General features: G+C 42.4%; 1 protein-coding gene across 11 annotated transcripts in view; it reads left to right on the top strand.

Moving 5' to 3' along the window:
- Positions 1-19,717, top strand: part of ST7 (suppression of tumorigenicity 7) — a 247,719-nt gene extending 228,002 nt beyond the window's left edge. For 7 of the 11 annotated variants that reach the window (XM_053218171.1, XM_027075325.2, XM_027075323.2 and 4 more), the window contains 3 exons: positions 8,611-8,703; positions 11,536-11,675; positions 12,747-13,799. In XM_053218171.1, coding sequence (XP_053074146.1) covers positions 8,611-8,703; positions 11,536-11,675; positions 12,747-12,866 — 353 coding nt within the window. In that variant the 3' untranslated portion in view covers positions 12,867-13,799. Of the gene's footprint in view, positions 1-8,610; positions 8,704-11,535; positions 11,676-12,746; positions 13,800-19,365 lie in introns of those variants that run through there. The other 4 variants (XM_027075326.2, XM_027075324.2, XR_008296703.1 and 1 more) reach the window with 3 other exon arrangements.
- The last annotated feature ends 869 nt before the right edge of the window (positions 19,718-20,586 follow it).

Raw genomic sequence — 20,586 nt, 5'->3', positions numbered from 1 at the left:
TGTTTGGTGACAAGTGGAGCATTGGTGTGTTAATGGATAATGCCTATCGGCTAGATGTAGGGATAAATCGGTCTGAGTATGTGGCAGGCATAACCGTTCTATGAAGGAGAAGAGGCTTTAATTGTCGGTGAGACAACGCTCCCTGTCCTGGAGGAACGTCTCATCTAGTTGGGAGGAGTCACCAGCACACAGCAGCTGCCCAGTGATCTTTTCAGAAGGGAGAGGTCTGTGGGGTGGAGGAGTCATGGGTAACCTTATAGGTCATATGGAATTTGAACCAAGCCTTGAAGAACTAGGACAGTGTCATAAGCAAGGACACTGTGCTAAGTGGCAGGGCTGTTTGGAAGAATGCAAATTGAGAGGAAAGGCCCAAGACTACAGATTATTGGACAATATGTGCATTGACACACTGTTATTAGTTTAAGCAAAACAAATGCAACATGTAGCATGGGGTGGTTTTTTGTTGTTGTTTTTTTTTTTTTTTTTGCCCTCTCATAGGGAAACAAAACAAGTATTAATCTTCTGATAATTTTTTTCTTAGTTCACTCCTACTCTGATCAGCCTCACAAAGGAATGTCTTTTTAATCTCTTTCACTCTGTTTATCTTTGCTGCTTCCATTTTTATTTTGATAATCTTCTGCTCTTCCCTTTTCCTGCCCCACCCGAATCCAACAGGAATCCAAATTGATGCAGGAAGGGGGTGGGGTTGGGGGGTGGGCAGCCACAGGGAATGGGGTAAAAGTAAGTTGACAGACATGGGACTCATGTTGACTGAAAGTTTTTTGCTTAGTTTTGAAAATACTTCTTTAGAGAATTGATAGTGAGTTTACTTAAATAATTTGCTATTTATAACTTGAGTGATGTTGACTTGGTTGATGCTTCCACCACACCCCCCCCCCCCCATAAGTGTAATAACACACTTCAGGTGTCCCGGTCCTATGTTAAGAAAGCTCACTCCACTGAGGGCATGTGTAGGCATGTGTACAGTCCCCACTGGGTTTGGTTTATTACTGCATTTAATGTGTTCTGCCCAAAAAGGACAAAAGGAATTTTTGTTTAAACACAAGAAAGAGATAGAAAAAGCCTAGCCAGATTGAACATTATTGGCCTCAACTAGGGTTAGTTGTGGAAAAATTAAGTGGATTGATTGGCTAACCAAATAAAGATATAGTCATAGATTAGCATTTGGGAAACATAGCAAAATTGATAAGAAAGTTACAGTTGTATCGAAAGGATCAAAACAGGGAGGCAAGAAATGATAGAGACATGGTGTTAGGAATGGCATAACCATAAAAAAAATCCCCTCAGGAATAACTGGAAATTTTGTTTGGAAATGAGTTACCCATATAATCAGATAACAATGGGGAGATTCTCTGAATCAATTGGGAAGGACAATGAGATCTGAAGAAATGTGCAGTAACCTGGTGAGCTCCAAAATCTAGCAGAGTGGGAATGTTAGGGGAATGTAATTACCTCAGATTTTATTGGAATGAAGAGAGGAGATGAATATTTAGATATAAACCAGGATAGCAAGGCAGTCAGGGACCTCAAAGAAAGAGAAATTCTGCATTTGATCCTTACGGATAAATAGAAACCATTCCAAGGAAGTTACACTACTTACTATTAAGTTTTTGAAAAGAGAGTCCTACCATGCAGTTCTAGATGGGAACTGTGTGAGTGCTTCCTAGGCACAGGTGTCTTGGAGAATACGAAGCACCTTCAAGAGTGGGCGTACAGCTGGGTAATTTACCAAGAGTTTCATGTCCATCATTTCATGTACTCTTCCTGACAAGGTTCTGAGTTAGACCAGAGAGAGAGAGAGGTGGCCACCTCAGTTGTGTAAGAGAGGAACACGGCCATCGAGAGGAGTGGCTTGTTGTAAGTCTTGCAGCCCCTGTTGGTGGAGCTAGGATGTAAACCCAAGTCCACTTTCTCTTCAGGCTTCTTTTCTATAATAACCAGCTATGTAGCTTTTGCCTGAATAGGTTAAGCATAAGAGGATCAGTTATCTCTGAGACATTTGCTTGGAAGCCTTCAATTTACACCACAACTTATAGGCTCGGGAGTACTTACTCCTCTTCTAGTGTTTAGAAAGTTAATCATTCTATATAAAATTGTATTTTTGCTGTGGAATGTTGACTTAAATATTTTAAATGTAGAATGAGCCCAATTTTATAAAAAATAAATTCTACATATAAACAAAGGAAAGAGACTGGCAATAAATGCATCTTTAAGTGGACTTTAAGAGATTTTTTCCTTCATATTTGTATTTTTCCAGTCTTCTCAACAAGCATATGTATTTTTCTATAAGCACATATATGTATGTTTCACTGCAAAGTTCTAGTTTTTTTTTTTTGTTTTTTTTTTTTGTTTTTATGAACAAAGCTCTAAATCTCTCATGGAATTTAGAAGAAAGAATTACCACTTTAACTTCAGACAGTCATGTGCAGTCTTTTGACAGTGCTTCCTGACCTGTGTCCATTCTGAGTTAAATTAAATGGAGGCATCAGAGTTTGGATTTTAAATCAGAGGACTTGGATTACAATTCCGACGTGGCTACCTGTAGTGGTATTTACTTAACACACCCAGTTTCTCAAAACTGTGAATCACAGATGATATCGATTGCCCTCTCCCCACCCCAGGGTGTTGGGCTTCAAGGCAGTTGCTCTGGGGCAACTACAGTAGGTGAACCGCTCCGTCTCCCTCAGAGGTCCCTCAGACTGCCGGTGCCAGAGTGCAGGAGGCTGCACTTCCTCCAGTGCACCACGTGGTGGCGCCTTTTGACATCACCAGCCTCCTAGTTTAGGTTTTGTCCTTTACATCTTTTCTAGTGCATTCTGAAATTTAAGGCCATTCCCCAACTCCCTTTCAACTTCCCCTTTTCATTAGAAAGGGAATTCAGGGAGGAAGGTAACAGTACCTAATTTCACCAGTTCCCATGTTAAGAATGAGTATTCTTTTAGTCAGTTGATCTTTTGGAGATTAAAAACATTCTTCTGTCAAAAGTGTTGGTTTAGGAGTAGGGATGGAGATTATATTTTGCTTTGCGCTTTAATGAGTTTATTATGAGCGTTAGTCATCTTGTGGAATTAAGTGAATTTCCCACCAATCAGGCTGAAATAACTCACATTTTTGATAAAACCCCAAAGTCCAGCTGATGCATGGCAGAGATTGTTTGGGTTTGAAACATATGGTGGTGAAAAAAAAACCTGAGTCCTCAACCACAAATACATCAGCATTTCAAAGGTTTCTAAAATGTTTGATTCATCACTATCCCAGCCCCTGAAATTGCACAATATGTTCCTCAAAGTCAAGATAATCAAGAAAGGGGAAAAGCTTTAATTTACAAGATTTAAAAATATGTTTCTTAGGTCATTACACAGCTGCCACCTTATCTGAATTACACTTATTTTAAACACTGTAGGTTCTGGTTATCCTCACACACAAACACACACACACACACACACACACACACACACACACACACACATTTCTGCAAGTCTGAGTTGAATATACAAAATGTATATAAATGAGGGATCTCATTTGAACTGGGTCTTATTTACAACAGTATTGCGCCTTATGGGGCCCTATTTTAAATGGCACATCTATTTTTACCTATATTAAATACTGATGTGGCCTTATCTCCTTCCTACCTCGATCTTTACAAGGCTCGTTTTAGCTGTATTTATTTTACAAAGCAGGGTAGTCTGCTGACCGCAACTATGAACTTTAAGATTTAACTTTCTTAGTTCTATATATCAGAAGACAAGTATGCCATAGGGTAAATCACTTAGCCTTTCTTTGTTTCCATTTTTTCCACTTGACCATGTAAGACTCTTTATTTTCTTTTTGGAGATTTTTTTCTCCCCAAAGAATTCACTAAATAATGTATAAGATTTGAAGGTGGTGTTTTTGAGGGGGACTAAGGCAGAATATTTCCTTTGAGAGGAGAAAATGGCCCATTGTTGAAGCATAGGATGAAATTCTGATTCTAATTTATTCTCTTTGAACCTGATAGTAAATGCTGCTTGCTGTAAGATGTGGTCCTTGGGGCATTTCCTCTAACCAAACCTTTCCTCCAAAAGGCTGGCACCTTTTGGACTGCTAAAAAGAGATTTCCCCACCACTCAGCCCATAGAGCTAATGCTAAATTTTATAATTTGGGGAGAAAGCGATGGTCTGCTAAAGTTTCTGGTCGTAGTTAACTTACTGTCATAGCCAGTCTCCAGATGTCATGCAATGCCTCGTCACCTACTGCCCAGTAAGACCAGCTTGTCCCTTTCATTTATTCTATCTTGGCGATGGGCCATAATTTCAATCCGCCTGAGATTTTAAGAGGAAAATTGTGTCTCTTCCTGATTGTGCATTAGCTCACTTATTCCTTTATTCATTGAACATTTATTGAGCGCCTCCTTTGTGCCAGCCGTTGTGTTGGAGAGACCAGGATACATAAGACTCTTAAATGCTTTGAGAGAAACATTAATATGTGTGTGTGTGAATACACATATGCGTCTGCTCCTATATAGTCACATATACATCTAGAAACACACACACACACATATAACATACAGTGTGCACACAGGCAGTACTGTCATGGAAGTAGGAACAGAGTGTTCAGGTGTTGATGGTCACCAGCAAGTTAGTGAATCTCCTATAAAATTCCAGAATTTCTCTTCAGAATTGGACTGGTACATCATTTAATCAAGGGAGGGTGATTTTCCCAAGACCACATAACTAGTGAAAGAATGTGGATCAGAACCCAGGCTTTTTGACTTTAGAACTCTTTATTATTGTGCCCAAATGCCTCATAAAAGACAGCTAGCCTTTATAGCCAGTTACCTACTTTACATTCAAAGGTGACAATGTAAAATTTGTATTTTGATGATAGTTTTCTGCTCTGTCATTTGCACTTCTAGTTGTTTATAAACAAGTAGCATTTTTACTTATTAGCAAGAGTATGACCTGATAGAGAAAGTAGGAACTTTGGGTTTAGTAGAAAGAGAATGTAAAGAGAAACCTAACCTTTATTGGGCCATCGGGCCCCATGTTTAGACACTTAGTTTCTTGAAGCCTCTCAGAGTCTGTAGTATTCTCATGTTTACAGACAGAGAGACTGGACACAGACTAATGACCCACCCAGTCTCATACAGTTGTTAGCTTGGTCAAGTTTAGCTCATCCTTACCTGTCACCTCCACGACTCCTTTATTAGATATGCACAGCATGGGGGCACCATCACAGGGAAACTTCCACGCTGATTTTCATTATTATTGGATCATCTGTTCCCGCCGCAGGCAGTGAGCTCCATCAATGCAGGGACAGTGTGTGGCTCACCTTTCTATCCCAGGCACATGAGGAAGCACTCACATTTTAATAAGGTGGAGCTAGGATTCAAACTCACTTCTCACTACTACAAGTAATCTGTCTATATAAAGTTCTTTGAGATCCTCTTTGAAAAAGGCCAACACAGACAAAATATCCCACGTTATCTTCTATCCTTATCCATATAGTGGGTAAGATGAGAGGTCACTGGAAATCAATGGGAAAATTGGGAATCAGTTTGTTCATGTATCTATCCTTCTGTCCCTTCTTTGGTTCTGTTAATTTTTTTCTCCAGGATTAGTATAGGGTCTCTGGTGAGCACAGCACTGAAAGGCATGGGGCTTAGAAAACGAGTCTGGTCAGGGAGAAAAGACAGCAGTGTAATGCCTCAGACTTTGCTGTGGGGGTCCTATGTGTTCATTAACTGGCTCCCCATTTCATTTTGTCTCTTCCTCAATGGCGCAACAGAAGTCAAGGTAGGAGAGGTGACGGCACATAGAGGAAAATGCAGACATGAAATGCTGTTCGTGTATTATGCATTAACCTGGAGTGGCCCAGCTTTTTTTGTTTTGTTTTTAACCAAATACATGTACATTTTTAATACCTCTGAAACGTGTGTTTTTCCAGACAAAGATTTTTAGGAGCTTTGTAGTCACTTAGGAAATAGATAAAATTAATAAAATAGATGCCCCCTTTTTTTTTTTTAATTCCTCTTTCCACCATCAGATCAGCATGTAACTACTTGCACTTGCAAAATTTCTGGACATTCAGCTAAAGCCACGAGGTTCTTGTCTTCTCAACGAGGGGATCCGGAGGTGGGAGGTGAGGCTGGTGAGGCTTCTGTAGTGCCTCTTGCTCTCCCCAGACCTCCACTGCTTATCTCACACTCTCCTGGACCCTGCACAGCAGGGTGGCTGAGGGATAGAGTTGCAAACAGAAATTGTATTTGCTTTTGTTTAGTGAAGCCAAAAAGCTTAATCTTATTTTCTGAACTCGATGTAAATGACAACTGACATGAGAACGAAATTTTTAGAGCGCCCCAAACATCTTTCAGTCGTGGAGGTTGCGAGGGAGGGAGCCATGGGAGGGGGCGAGGTGGGGAGAACAGTGCAGGACGACTGTGTGTGTGTGTGTGTGTGTGTGTGTGTGTGTGTGTGTGTGTGTGTAAGTTGTATGTAACCACTCTCTCCACCCTCTCCAAAAAGACCAGAACTGATTAGAAGGAAAAGACTGACTTGATGCACAGAATCCTGTATGCACTCCAAACACTGCAGAAAAAAAGATCTGGCATCTGACTGAAAAGACACCAACCAACCATTTGATTTCTATGGTTGAACACTCTCAAGATCTTGCACTCCTGTATTTCACTTAAAAAATTGCTCCCTGAAGTGCAGACTGACTTCAATTTTGAGTAAAATTTAGCATTCAAATTTATAGCCGCTTTGAAAAGTGAGGGTTTATTTACATCATGTGAGCCTGAACAGATTCATAATTACAGCAGCCCTGTCGTGCATAGAGAATCTGGGGTAAAAAAAAAAATTCCACGTAGGTTTTTCCACATTTTTGGGATGCTTTCATAGCAGCCTTCATTTATGGGAAACGGTATTAAAATCCTGCCATACTGCAGTTTAAATTTAAACACACTGCTTCCCAGAAGAGATTTTAGCATACCCTGTTAAGGCACTGGTTTTGTTTTGTACTTTTTTTCCTCGTCTTGCAAACCTATTGAGACATACTGGTTCCTCCGAGTGATGTCTGCGTGCTAACAACCTGTGCAGGGAGTGCCTCTTGTTACTTGCAGTGAGCAGAAGCCATCTTTGTGTGAAAGAAAAGTCTGATTGAACTAGGGTGAGCCTTTCATTTTAAGAAGAGTTAAAGTCTGGGGTGTTTTTAATGTTTTAATCTCCGTTTAAGAGGTTTCTGTTACAAGAGGAAAATTGATAACATTTTTACCTCAGCAAACTGCCAGCACACTGGCTCTGCTCTAATCCCACGTTTCTAGTGATTTATATTCTCCATGGCAATGTGCTGTAACCTCAGAGTGATACCACTGTGGTGTAGATTGACTGCATTCCAAATGCTGGAATCACATACATAATGTTTTTACTTTTAAATAATATTCAGACACCAGAATAAATACCATATGTGCACTGATGCTGGTTACAATGGAACCTTGTCATTTCTTGTGAGGGAGAACATTCTTTGTTTCTGATTCCCATTTGAAATAAGTATGCAAAAGATAAATACGTACATTGATGGCATTTTGAGAAGGTGGAGGTAATTACACAGCTGAGGATGTAGCTACGATTCCTTGAAATGCAGCATTTAAGACTAAAAAGATTGTTGTGTTGCCCCTACCTACTCCTCTTTGATACACATGAAAGCAAGGATTGTTATGTGACCTTGCCAATGTAGGGTGTCGTTTTTATACTTTACATGTACAGCATTCTGTAGTTAAAGGACATCTGTTGAAGAAAAATTACTCTGTGAGCACTAAGTTCATAGCAACAGTGAGACTAACATGCTGATGACATCGTAACAGGGAGAGTAACACACGTGATAATGGAAAGGGATGGATTGATTGGAAAGCCATAATTCAATGTGAGACCTCATGTTATCTGAAGCCACAAGAGCAGAATTTAGGTGGCCTGACATCATCAAAACACAGATAATCAATCTCTCCAGATCCATTTTTCCCCCCATATGGTATTGAAGATTGAAAAGTTTCATTTAAAGTTTAGAAATACCTCCCAAGTCATGCAATTTTAGGTTTGCACTTTTGTCCATCTTGGTTGGAATTCTCATCCACCTAGACATGTTTTTTAAATAGACATGGTAGAATGCCTTTCATATTTGTACATCTATAACAAGCTTCAGCTAGTCAATCCACATTTGCTTCTTGGGGAAGCATTTCAATCCAGGTTTGTGTTATTACCATCAGTTGAGCTATATTGAATTAGTGCTTGTGACATTTTAATAATACTTTGTAGATGAGGAAATCCTGGGCATTGAGCTGATGGCTTCCCTACTCCCCTGCACCCTATCCCCACCCAGTTTTGTGAGGTTTGCCCAGAATATATAGTGTGAGATAAATGTGTGAGTCATACATCATAATGCATCTCTGACAGCTTATCTGGCATATAACTCAGAGTTTGGGTAACTCTTGCATCCTTTCTGGGAGTTACTTGTAGAACTGTTTATCATTATAAAAATGCTCGAAAGCCCCTTTTTGAAATCGAGAAGTTATGAGACAAATATTGAACCTCTAACATATTGTCTCTCATTTTCAGCTTTTCGGATGATCCCTTATCCCCTGGAAAAGGGACATCTGTTTTATCCTTACCCAATCTGTACAGAAACAGCAGATCGAGAGCTGCTTCCATGTAAGTCTCACTTCTGTATTCCTCTCCTCAGCCAGTGAGGGTGGTGTGCACGAATGTGGGGATGGGAAGAGGTGGGAATGATAAATGTTTACAGTGTTCCTTGTCTTTTATTACTCTTCTCCCAAGCCCTGTCCTTACTGGATAGCATATGCATTAAAATGAGTTATGTGTGTGGGTTTGGCATCCTGCTCCTCCAAGTCCCTCCAGATTCATCAAAGGGAAAGACCTCCAAGGACTTAAATTTAAATGAAGAGCTATCATGTACCAGTTGGCCTGAGCACAGAGACCCCTAGTTCCAGGCTGATGTGAACGGGCTGGTCCACTGTGCGTGGTTCCCCCTTGCGTGGCCCAGCTGGTCAAATGCAGTCTGCACAGAGTGGAGTTTGAAGAGGAAGCACTGACTTCAGAGGGTGCTGCACATGAGTCACGGATGAGAGGGCAGTGCCAGGACGCTGGCATCATTGCCAGAGGCAGAGTCGTGGGGCAGGGCGGGCGTGCTGTCTGTGGTGATGCAATGCTCTTGGCCAGAGGGATTTCCCATGAGCAGCTCGTGGATGCACGTAGTGGGTTGGCATGACATGTGCAGAGCACACGTGCAGCCTCAGCACTGTATGCAGCAAGAAGAGGGGGAACCCTGCCCTCAAGAACCTTACAAGCTGGCAGTCTCTTGGTCCACACCGCACGTGGGAAGAATGATTTGGTTTACTGTAATACGACATTGTTTTGACAAGTCCTGCTAAATAGCTATTATCAAATCATACTGTACTCGGGGATCCTGTCCAGGCTCTTCGTGTGGCCCTGACTTAGGACATATTTTCCTCCCTCAGGTAATAAGCTCCAAATTTTGGCTATTCTCTCTCCCTTGTCCTCTCTCCTACCACCACCTCTCTTTGACCCACCCGAGGTATAGCCTATCTCAGAGCCCAGGGGAGTAGTGTTAAGTTTGGAGCCCTAGGTGCTCCAATAATAAATTGTGCAGTGCCAATGTTATTGAGCCTATCATAAATCCCCAACATGGTGGGGTCTGGGTGCAAAACGAATTGCTCTCTTAGACTGAAGCAGCGAGAGGTGGCTCACCTGTTTCCTTGCTGGCCCGAGGCAATGTCATGTTTGTTCCTTATGGAGCCGGGAAAGTTCAGTGATGCGTTGCTCCTTGCCCAAGTTTTATTGTGAAAATGCCTCACACTACATTAGATTCTATTTCAGAAATTTCTGTTATGTGTGCCCACACTTTACCTTTGGACTCTCCTTCAGGGAGACCCTTGTTAAAATTTCCATTTCTAGTAAGAATGGCAGTTTTCTGAAAAGCACAGTTTTAAAATGTTTTCTTTGAATCCAATTAAGTTTCCATGGGACTAGATTCACTATTAGAACGAGATTATAGCTCTTAAAAGAAACTTCATAGGAGTAATCTTTATGAACCTGAAATAGAAAGTTATGACTCTCATTTCTTGAACTGAATGCAGTCGCCCAAAATCTGATCTCCCCTCAAAATCTTTCGGGGGTTGGGTGTTGACAGCAAGGATGGTGTGGATACAAAGAGGGCCGATTGTTTTAAATGCTACCCACGTTTTGCACTTTAAAAGTACCCTTGTTGGACATTAGGCCCCAAGCGTGCTTGTACCTTCTTTCGAATCCCAGCAGGTAGATGGCCTGGATTCAGGTGTGCACACTTCTTTGTGCTCTGTCCCTCCCTGCTGTCTCCACCCTCACTTTCAGGCCAAGCGGGTTATAGTTTAGGGGTGTAAGTAATGAGAGCTGAACAGTCGCAGAAAGGCCTTCAGATCTTGGATTTCCTGAAGAACGTGGAGCACTTGGACCCTCTCGGTTCCAGTGGTAGTACTGCTCACAGGCAGTTTTACAGCCGCCTCAGCCAGGGTGCCTGCAGCCTGGGCCCCTCTCTCTGCACAGGCCAGCCTTATCTCCCCTGGAGGGCACCCCCAGCGCCGAGGCTGCTCACAGCCACACGGTGAGCAGAAAGCAGGGGGTCTGTTCCCTTGGCATTGGCACCACCTGTTTGGTTTTCCCAAACCCAACATTTGAAACTTTGAAGTTATGGAAGGGGGTCTAAAGAGCACCAGTTTGTTTTGTTTTGTTTTGGTTTTGTTTTTTGGTTGTTTGGTTGTTTTTTTTGTTTTTGTTTTTGTTTTGTTTTGGTTTAGGTTTTTTTTTTGGTGATTGTTGGCAGTGTACTTATCATGACGCTTCTCCTACAGTTGTGCCGGATGACCCCTGCAGCCTTGATTTCCAACCTTTGCAGATTGAATTGGCCACCATGTGAGGCCCTTGCTGAATGTCTATCAGGGTGGCTCCCTCCACTGACAGACTTAGAGTGTGCCAGGAAAAAATACAAGATAAACTAATACCGCCTCATTATAATGACTAAAATATTACAGGAAGGTCAAAATCTAGAGAGAAGATTTTTTTTTTTCCCAGTAGACTTAGTTTTGGGTTTTCCGGGTTTTGTCCAATGAACATGTATTTTATAATGTGAATAAGGTTTTGTTTTATTTGTGTTTCCTTTTGAGAAAGTAATACTATGTATTAGGCGTAGAGTGTGTTACTGTTCCCGCCCCAAAATATGTAACATCCTCAAATTAGCCCTATCATGCCTCCCAAGTAGAGCGCTCAAGGTTGAACATGGACTTGGGGGAAGCAGATAGGCAAGCCAGAGGCTGGCTCAGATGTTGGCTCTGGTTCATTCAAGTACCCTGCCCTTTTCATTTCCAAGAGGCTTCAGCCACAGTTCTGAAGAGTCAGTCCCACGTACAGAAATTCCCTGAGGATGCATTTCACTATGGCACTCATGTTTCCGTCTGCATTTCTCCACAGCTTTCCATGAAGTCTCAGTTTACCCAAAGAAGGAGCTTCCCTTCTTCATCCTCTTCACTGCCGGATTGTGTTCCTTCACAGCCATGCTGGCCCTCTTGACACATCAGTTCCCGGAACTCATGGGGGTCTTTGCAAAAGCTGTGAGTATTTGCCAAGAGGGGGGCCTGAGGGAAGGGACATGGGAAGCCAAGGGAAGCCAAGGGAAGGAGAAGAGACATGAAGGAGTGTTGTGTAGAAATGGATATACCTGTATTGATTGTTTGCTCACTGTTTAATTTTCATCTTCATCAGTAGAATCAAAAGGTTGAGGGTCAAATGAGAAAAGTGTAGGTTGTTTGTAAATGCATGCCTTGCCTCATTTCACAAAAAAATTACCAGGTTTCAAAAAAAGCATGAAGCCTAAAAGGATTAAATAAATAATTAAGGGAATCCTAGTAAATGAGAAAATGTATGGGAAATTACTCAGTTTTACATAAGTTGAATGACATTATTTCTAATCTTTAGATATTGTGAGTCTTTCCTTCAATAAACATGAGATTTACATTTTCAAAGATGATTTCAATAAATATTTTAATGGGTACAAACTGTTGGCTTGTTGGGGGAATGAGCTGAGAACGTGTGAAGGGCTCGTAATTAAAAAGTATATTAAGAACTTGTATTAAGAAATATACAGATGCGACATTTAGAATATGGAAATCCAGTAAGAGTCTTTAAGTAGGACTGTGGAGAGGAGCTTTAATAATAAGAAAAGCCATCTGCATTGATAATCAAGAGCCATTGTTTCCTTGTTGAAAACCAACCATTTTTTTAACGTTTATTTTTGAGAGAGAGAGAGAGAGAGAGAGAGAGAGAGACAGAGTGCAAGCGGGGGAGGGGCAGAGAGAGAGGGAGACAGAATCCGAAGCAGGCTCCAGGTTCTGAGCTGTCAGCACAGAGCCCGACGCGGGGCTCGAACTCACAAACCGTGAGATCGTGACCTGAGCTGAAGCCGGCTGTTTAACCGGAGCCACCAAGGCTCCCCGAAAACCAACATTTTAACCTTCACATGCAGTGAGGATAAGTGTAAGGATTTTGCCACAGATGGGTTTCAAACAGAAGGAATAAGGAAAAGAGTATCAATGCTTTTTCCTGGAACTCCATTCTGATTTCAAGGCGAGTGGAGTCAGAAAGGATGATTTCTAACTTGGCTGGGTGATTTAATGCCTTTCCAGATGATTGACATTTTCTGCTCGGCAGAGTTCAGGGACTGGAATTGCAAGAGCATTTTCATGCGTGTTGAAGATGAACTGGAAATTCCACCGGCACCTCAATCTCAACATTTCCAAAACTGAACTCATCACGCTCTTCCCCCACCACCAAAACCACCCCTCCTCCTGTATTCCTGACCTCTGCCATTGCCTCTGCCATCCACCCAGTTACTCAAGCCAGAAGCGCAGGAGCCCTCCCAGGCTCCTCTCTCACTCTCCACACCCTACCTGTCTCAGCTCCCAGTCTGTCGGATCTAACCTCCAATGCTACTAGGCGCTCAGTAAATGTAATTCATCCCTACTTGGCCCCTTCTCTCCCCGTAGCATCTCTCTCAGTTTAGGTCTTGTTATTTCTTGCTTGGACTCCTCTGCCAGAGTCTTAACTGGTCTCCTTGCTTCCAGTTCCATCCCCTGCCAGTCCTTCTCTCGTACTGACACAAGAATGATCTTTCTAAAATGCAAGTCTGAGCATGTCACTTCCCTGCTTGAATTTCTCCAAAGGTTTCCCACCAACTTCAGAATAAAGTCCCAGATCTTTAGCAAGGCATGCAAGGTCCTTTACAATCATGCCTTGCTTGCCTCTTCGGCCTCATCTCTCCCACCTCTTGCATAGACACTGCTCTTAGACCATAGTGACTCACCACTCCCAGATGCACAGGCTCTTGTACACCTCAGTGCCTTTGCACGTGCCTTTTGCTCTGCATGGAATGCCCTTCCCCATCACCACCTTGGCTTGTCCACTCTACTAACTCCTCTTCACTCTTTTACACTCCGCTTTCTTTCTAAGTTTCTCCCAAGCTGAGTTAGAGGTCTTTCCTCCGTGATCCCACAGTACTCTATGAATACCTATATTATCACACTTATTGTACTATAATTGTTAAAAACTTGTCCGTCCCCCTTTTAGAATGTGAGCTCCTTGAGAGCAGGACTGTGTCTTCCTCATCTCTGTATCCCCAAAGCTTTGCACAGTGCCTTGCACGTAGTAGGTTTTCAATAAATGATTATTAAATAAATAAATGGTAGTGGTTTCTGCAGAAAGAATCACTGTAAAAGTCAGATACAGTTTAGCATTTCTCCTCTTCTTTTGTAATTATAATCATGGACTCTTAGAGTTGAAAGGGACCTTAAGCTGCCTTCAAGAGTAATGGGATGGAGGTCATTTAGACTCTTCTTGAATGCTCTCAGTGATGGGGAACTTGCCTACTTAACATCAAAGCCCATTTCATTGTTGGATCACTCAGAAGTCTTCTTTATATAAAATATGCCTTCCTCTAATAGCCACCTGTTGTTCCTATCTACCCTCCAAAACTATACTCAACAAGTCTCCTTCTTGCAAATTCTTATGACAGCTAATACATTTGTGGTGACCTCTGACCTCTGACTCTTGGTAAAACATCTCAAATTTCCTTAGGTCTTCTGTATATAACATGATTTTTAAACCCAGAACGCCCCATGTTGGATGTTCCCTAGTTTATGGACCTCCACTATTCATTATTATACTCCCAGGCCAACCTCTGAGTAAAAATAGTTGCCAAAATTCTGAATAGACTAGAGTTTAACTTAGCAAAATTTAAAATAGGAATATATTTACAATAGTAAACAATTATATTTCCTCCTTTTATGTTCCTCTCTGAAACATTTTTTAGAGCATTTTTGTAAAAATATGTCATTGTCCCAGTATTTTTCAGTAAACAAATAGCAGTTGGTGGGATTTTGGATCAGAATAGAGATTTTCACCCTCTAGTGTGAAAAAAATTCACTTGGCCCCACCACCAGAAACTCAGAATATTGAGTGCTAGCACCCAGAAATCTGTGTTTTTAACAAGGATTCCAGCAGGTTCTGAGTGAGGTGTTGAGCACCATACCTGCTTCTAGGAACACTGGTCTCTAGCAAGCTGAACATCTGAGCAGCCACTCACAAGTACGTGGTGCTGTGCCAGTGCCACTGGGGGGAAAGCTTTCGAAGGTGACAGATGTTTCGCCCTGGCTGTACCTTGGAATCACCTAGGGAGCTTACAAGTGACTAATGCCTGCCTCCTGACTTCACTGGCCTGGGGTGCAGCATGGGCATCTTAAAGTTTTCAGATGCTTCCCAGGCGATTCAGGTGTGCAGCCAGGGCCGAGACCACCATATTGAATGAAATGACTAATGGCCTGAAACTGCATTAACCAGGGAAGGGTCTGGGGGAGTGGAGGATAGTAAATAGAATACAACTGAGTGTCCCTAGAAAAGGCTCTACTGGCTCCAGAATATCAGTGATGTGTTCATTATGGATCATTTAATGTTTCCAAAGCTCTGGTTTTGAGTCTAGATCAGATGATTGAATAAAATATCATTTTGCCTTATGGTCCTCCAATTTTATACTCTACCGAGGTGCAGTAGTTTGGTCAGCTACTCATAATAACCAAATATAGTTTAGATAAATTTGCTTTTAAACCTCTGCCTGGAAGATCACATTCATCTTGCCCTTCCTGAAGGTTTAACAGTTTCCAAAATGTTTAGAGAGACTTTGTGGGGAAGGAAGATGGATGGCCTGAAGGAGACAGGCACCGTCCCTCTCCCCCGACCTTGTCCCCAGAGTCTTCCCCCATGTTTTCACCCTCCTCACTGCTGCAGGCCTCTCATGAAGCCCCCTGCACGTTATCGCAGTCGCCCTATAAGGCTTCCCACAACCATTTGCAGCTTGTGAAAATGACTTTCTCAGCCCTCGCCTGAGATAATATCCCTGGGATAATGACTTTTAGTAGATGCAGAGAGATTGCACTGGCACCCCCCAGGCCACATGCAGCTTGGGAACTCTCCAGTGTGTTTATATGTTGATATGCAGCCAGTAAAGAAGCCCACAGCAAAGTGGGAGCCACTGGAAAATAGTAAAACGAACGGCTTCAACTGGCTTTCCCCCCTAATCTAATCTACCTCAATGACTTAAGACTAACTCTTCCTAGAATGTTTGGTTACTAAGATAAGGTTGCTCATATAAATAAGTTATCGTTCCAAACCCAGCCCCTCATAGAATGTGGGAAGGTCAGCATTTTGACCCTGTCTGCTTTGAAGGGCTCTGTCTTTCCTCCTCTGATCTCTCTCCTTCACTGAGACTGAGCCCCCTGACTTCTGACTCTCATCTTCACTTATAGGCCTTGACCTCTTTGAAGTCTGATATTGATTACAGTGAAATGTCAATTGTCTGATTGCATAGGGCACCTGGAACTTATTCAGATAAGCAGAGGCATTTTGAATGTTAACGAAGCATGTTGGGAGCCATGACCTTCTTCTAAATAATGGTGTTTTGGGAAAAGGAGGATCAGGCGATTGAAGTGTCACTCTCTCTTTTTTATTAGTTCAGTTGCCTTTTCTCACCATAAGACACTGATTGAATCACAGTGCGTTTTGGACCATGTATCTCTGCCCTCTGGACAGAAGTTTTGGATGTTGAGATAGACGAGCTGTTCCAGGGGTGCCTGGTGTTGCTCATTCAGACCAAACTTTTCAGGCCATAAATTTCCCGAGTCTGTAAGTGAAACTGCCGTTTCTCCATGCATTGGTTGAGTCTCTGGCCAAAAAGTATTGTCTGATTTTCAAACATGCAAACAAGTATAAATGAACATCCAAAGCAAGGCATGTTCCCCCAAACTTGTTTTTTATACCTCCTGATGAAAGCCACTAACCTTTATCTGGTTACTGAATGAGAGGGCTTATCAGCTTCAGACGCCTCATTACCTTGTATGCTTCTTCCCTGTGGGAGAGGGATGGGGAAGAGGATGCAGGGAGGGGTGCTGAGGAGGGAGGTAGCTTAGTAATAAAAGGTGCACATCCCCACTTGGGTACTGCGAGAGAATTAGGATCTTTATGAAAAGGTTCTGGGGATTCTTTTCTCAATTCTCCCAAGAACAGACCACTCTAGATATGAGGGAGAGCAGTGAATCATCACATATACTGGAGGTGGTAGGACTTCATTTCTCTTGCGGAACCTTATTGAGAAGTGCAGGTGAAGTTCAAGGAGTCAGGGCCCACTGTGTCTTACTGTGCAGTGTGGGAAGAGGGGCAGTTACAGACATCAAACAGGGTGGGAGATTCCCCTCTTGATTTCCAGAGGCCCCACTTTTGTTCTTTTTATGCAAGTCAGGTCAGTGCCCAAAACAAAGCAAACAAACAGGCCTTATTTCGAAGCAACTTTGTGACGACCTCTTCATTTGCTCTGCTACCCAAGCTGAGGCTCCTTGGTGTCCCACATTTAGTGCGTGAAATTGCCCAGGATACAGACCATGAGCGATGCCTTTCATCTAACCACAGTAGCTCATGCTAGTATTCAGTAGTTCCTTACCCGCTCCATCACAACTTCGGTGGTTCTAAATCTTTTTTAGGTCAAGTCTTTAGGATATGATAACTTCACCAGCAATATCACTTGTTTGGTGAGCCCCAACTAACAACCCCTGTCAGCATCTCTGGTTTATCCAGACTACGTCAGCACCTGGCTCCTCTTTATGGAACTAGGATTATAGGCAGATGCTGTGTTTTATGGAGCCTTAGTGGTCTCAGATTACAAACAAACAAAATCTCAAAACTAGGATTTTAATAAACAAACAATCTTCTCATTGCTAGGATTTTACAAACTCTGTCATCAGCAGCTTGGGTAGTAATTACTCATTCCTGGGCCACAGGGAGAGCATCCCACATGGTTCTGTGCATGTAACAAAGGACGGTTTCAGAAGGTTACCAGAAATTGCCATATATCTAAGACCCACTTGATGATGCTAACATGGCTGCCTATTTCTTAACTCCAAACCCAAGGTGGCATTCAAGGCCCTCCCCAGAGTTCTTCTGGTCACTTTTAAACTCTGCACTATTGAGCTAAGCTGAATTATTTATCCTCTTCTGAGCATACCAGTTACTTTCCCATTTCTGTTCCAGCTGCTCATTGAACCTGGAGGGATCACCTGCTTGTATTTCTCTCCTTGCCATCCTTGCCCCATCTGCATCTCTGACATCCCAGCCATCCGTTGTGGTCTATTTCAGTTGCTCCATTTTAAGTTTTTTCTGATTCTTTCAATCCGAATGGGTTCTCTCCTTTTTCTGAATCCTCTTGATGCTTTTATCTTCCATCTTCCATTCTATGATGGTCTATCTGGTACTATTACTTTGTTGTGTAAAGATCTCTGTGGCCACCTATCCCTCCCCCATGACCCTAGGCTTTGAGCTCCCTGATAATGGGAGTTTGTTCCCAGACTCCTTTATATTTCATCCAGCACTTAGGTGCCTTACTGAGTAAATACATTTAATTGATGTAAAAGACACAGCATGGGGAAAGATTCCAAATCTTACACTATCTTGAGTTTCCTCACTCTAATGTCACACTTAATGGTCCAGCTATAATGTGTCACAGACCTTCCCAAGTAGTATTCTACTGCTTCTTAAAAACAACTAGAGGAAAGGAAAGATTCTGAGGTCAAGTGAATTTTGGAAACTTGCCTGCCATACCCCTTATTGAAGACCTGAAGTCATAGAACATACGGCCAATGGAGGAGCCTGTTTTACTTCATTAAATATACTACTACTTTGACCTCAGAACCATGTTCCCCCTCTGCATGTGTATTTACATACTACCCTTGGTGGTATAGACTGTGCTCTGCTGAGGATAAGGGATTAGGACAAAGAACACCACAGTGTAAGAACCAGGTATTGAACCCTAACGAGATAATACCTTGGTTCTAAACAGATGGAGAGCATGGAAACCACCCAGACACCTCTGTCTCATATGGGGCTCTGTTAGGGGACCTCTTCTGCCAGATGCTGAATGGTTTGAAGAATGAAGCTGATTCTTCACAAGAACATAATCAGAACAAATTTGAGGTTATGTTAAATGAGTCTCAGGCAAGGCACTTGGCTTTCTTAAAAGGCACTGTTAATGAGCATTATTCTCTACATGAAAAGCAGAAAGGAGTTTAGAAACCAAATGAGAGAGCTCCCAAACATCTCCTCAGACAGCACTTCTTCAACAAGGACATGTCATCCATGGACTGGCCAGTTTTCTGCCCTCCCCCAGGCGTCCATGATGCACTCCACTAAGCAGGTAGTTCAGAAATGAGCATGGGCTACAGAGGTGTTTCGGAGACAATAGGATCCCAAAGCAATTTACAGCCATGTATCAAACTTGCCTTTTTGAAATTGCCTTGTCCACTTAAAGTGGGTTCTGTACCCAGCTAGGCAGGCAGGTGATCTAAGTTGCCACCATCTTTTAACTCCTCAGCCTACTTGTCACCCAACTGTCAGTCCCTTTTAATGGCACCTGTAGGGGCAGCGCAGATCCTGAAGACGAATTGGAAGGACTGGGGACTGTGGGTCTGCTGTCAGGAGTGAAGCGGGCAGCAGCAGACACTTCTCCTCCTTACCTATCAGAGCTGGGGGTGGGGGCTGGAACTCAGGTGTGGTCATCAACTATGTTTCCCATAAACATAAATATAAAATTGTGGCCTTTGAGACTTACATGATACCGAGACTGAAGATGCAAGTGTAGGTTGGAGAGGTTCATTTTATAGCCTTGAACGAGATCTCTCCTGACTCTCTGCCTTTCTGGTTTCTTTGCAGTTCCTCAGCACTTTGTTTGCCCCCCTAAACTTTGTCATGGAGAAAGTGGAAAGCATCCTCCCATCCAGCCTGTGGCACCAGCTGACGCGGATCTAGGGAAGCCCACCCGTCCTTCCCCTCAGCTCACCCAGCGGGCTGCCACTGTCTCTTTGTGCCAACTCCTCGTGGACCGCAAGAAAGCATGACTTTGAAAAAGGGAAGCCATTCCGAGATTTTAAACCATTCATGGACTGTCTGTTCCATATTAAAAGCTGTTTTTGTTGTACAAAATTCATTGATGTTCAGTTCTATTATATTTTGCCTTCAGAAAAGAAAAAAAAATCAAAAATAAACTTTTGTGTATTGCAGCAACCATTTGTGTCTTCCGGTGTCTTCCAACCTTAAAAGTGTTGGTGTCCCAAATAAACTTACGTGTTTACATTTCATTTACTAAGGACCCAGATCTTCTGAATGTCCCACAATGGTTTTCTTTGCTGATGGAACTCATCCCGGGAGGCCCTTAGTACTCCTACATACAGTCGGTGGTTTGGAAAATGGAATGTCTTCGGCAAAAATATACCATCTTTTTCAGCCCCAAACTGTCGTTCCTCGTAGGTCACATGCACAAAACCAGCTTCCACAATGACTGACAGGCAGCATGAATGAAATGAAACACATGTGCCATGACAAGTTGTTCTAGTCAGAGGCTCTACTCATTGAATGGAACTCAGCACTCTAGCTCTAGGAATCATTTTGCTTTATGAAAATTTGTTGTGAGAAAAAAACTTTCGATGAGAAGCTACAGACCCAACAGTCTGTTGTAGAGCCTGACTACTTTTCAATGCTGCCATTTTTACAATGTTTTCTCATAAGGGCACTGTATTATGTTTTTTTTTCATCATTTTTGCATTCTTGATGCTTAAATGTAAGTGTTCTTTGATCATTTTAGCGATCTGAACCAAAATGGTCATTTGTCCTCACCACCTTTGAAAGCCTCCGATTCACACCTGCTGAACATCTGGCTTTACTTAAACAAAAGAAGAAAAATAAATAACGTTGAATCCTCTATCTGAAGTGAAAAGTACTGCTATTTGAAATCTCAACTGAGTGCTTAAAAAAAAAGGACTGCCCTTTACATAGTTTGTTTTCCGTTTTATTTAGAATCCTGAAACTTTTCCCAGGCGCATTAAAACAGGCAGCGTGCAGGGAAAGCACCACCACCTTCTCTCCTTCCCAGCTGGA

The sequence above is a fragment of the Acinonyx jubatus genome, chromosome A2 (genome assembly GCF_027475565.1).
Source record: "Acinonyx jubatus isolate Ajub_Pintada_27869175 chromosome A2, VMU_Ajub_asm_v1.0, whole genome shotgun sequence".
In the NCBI taxonomy this organism is placed as follows: domain Eukaryota; kingdom Metazoa; phylum Chordata; class Mammalia; order Carnivora; family Felidae; genus Acinonyx; species Acinonyx jubatus.
This window is presented reverse-complemented; position numbering and strand designations above follow the sequence as displayed.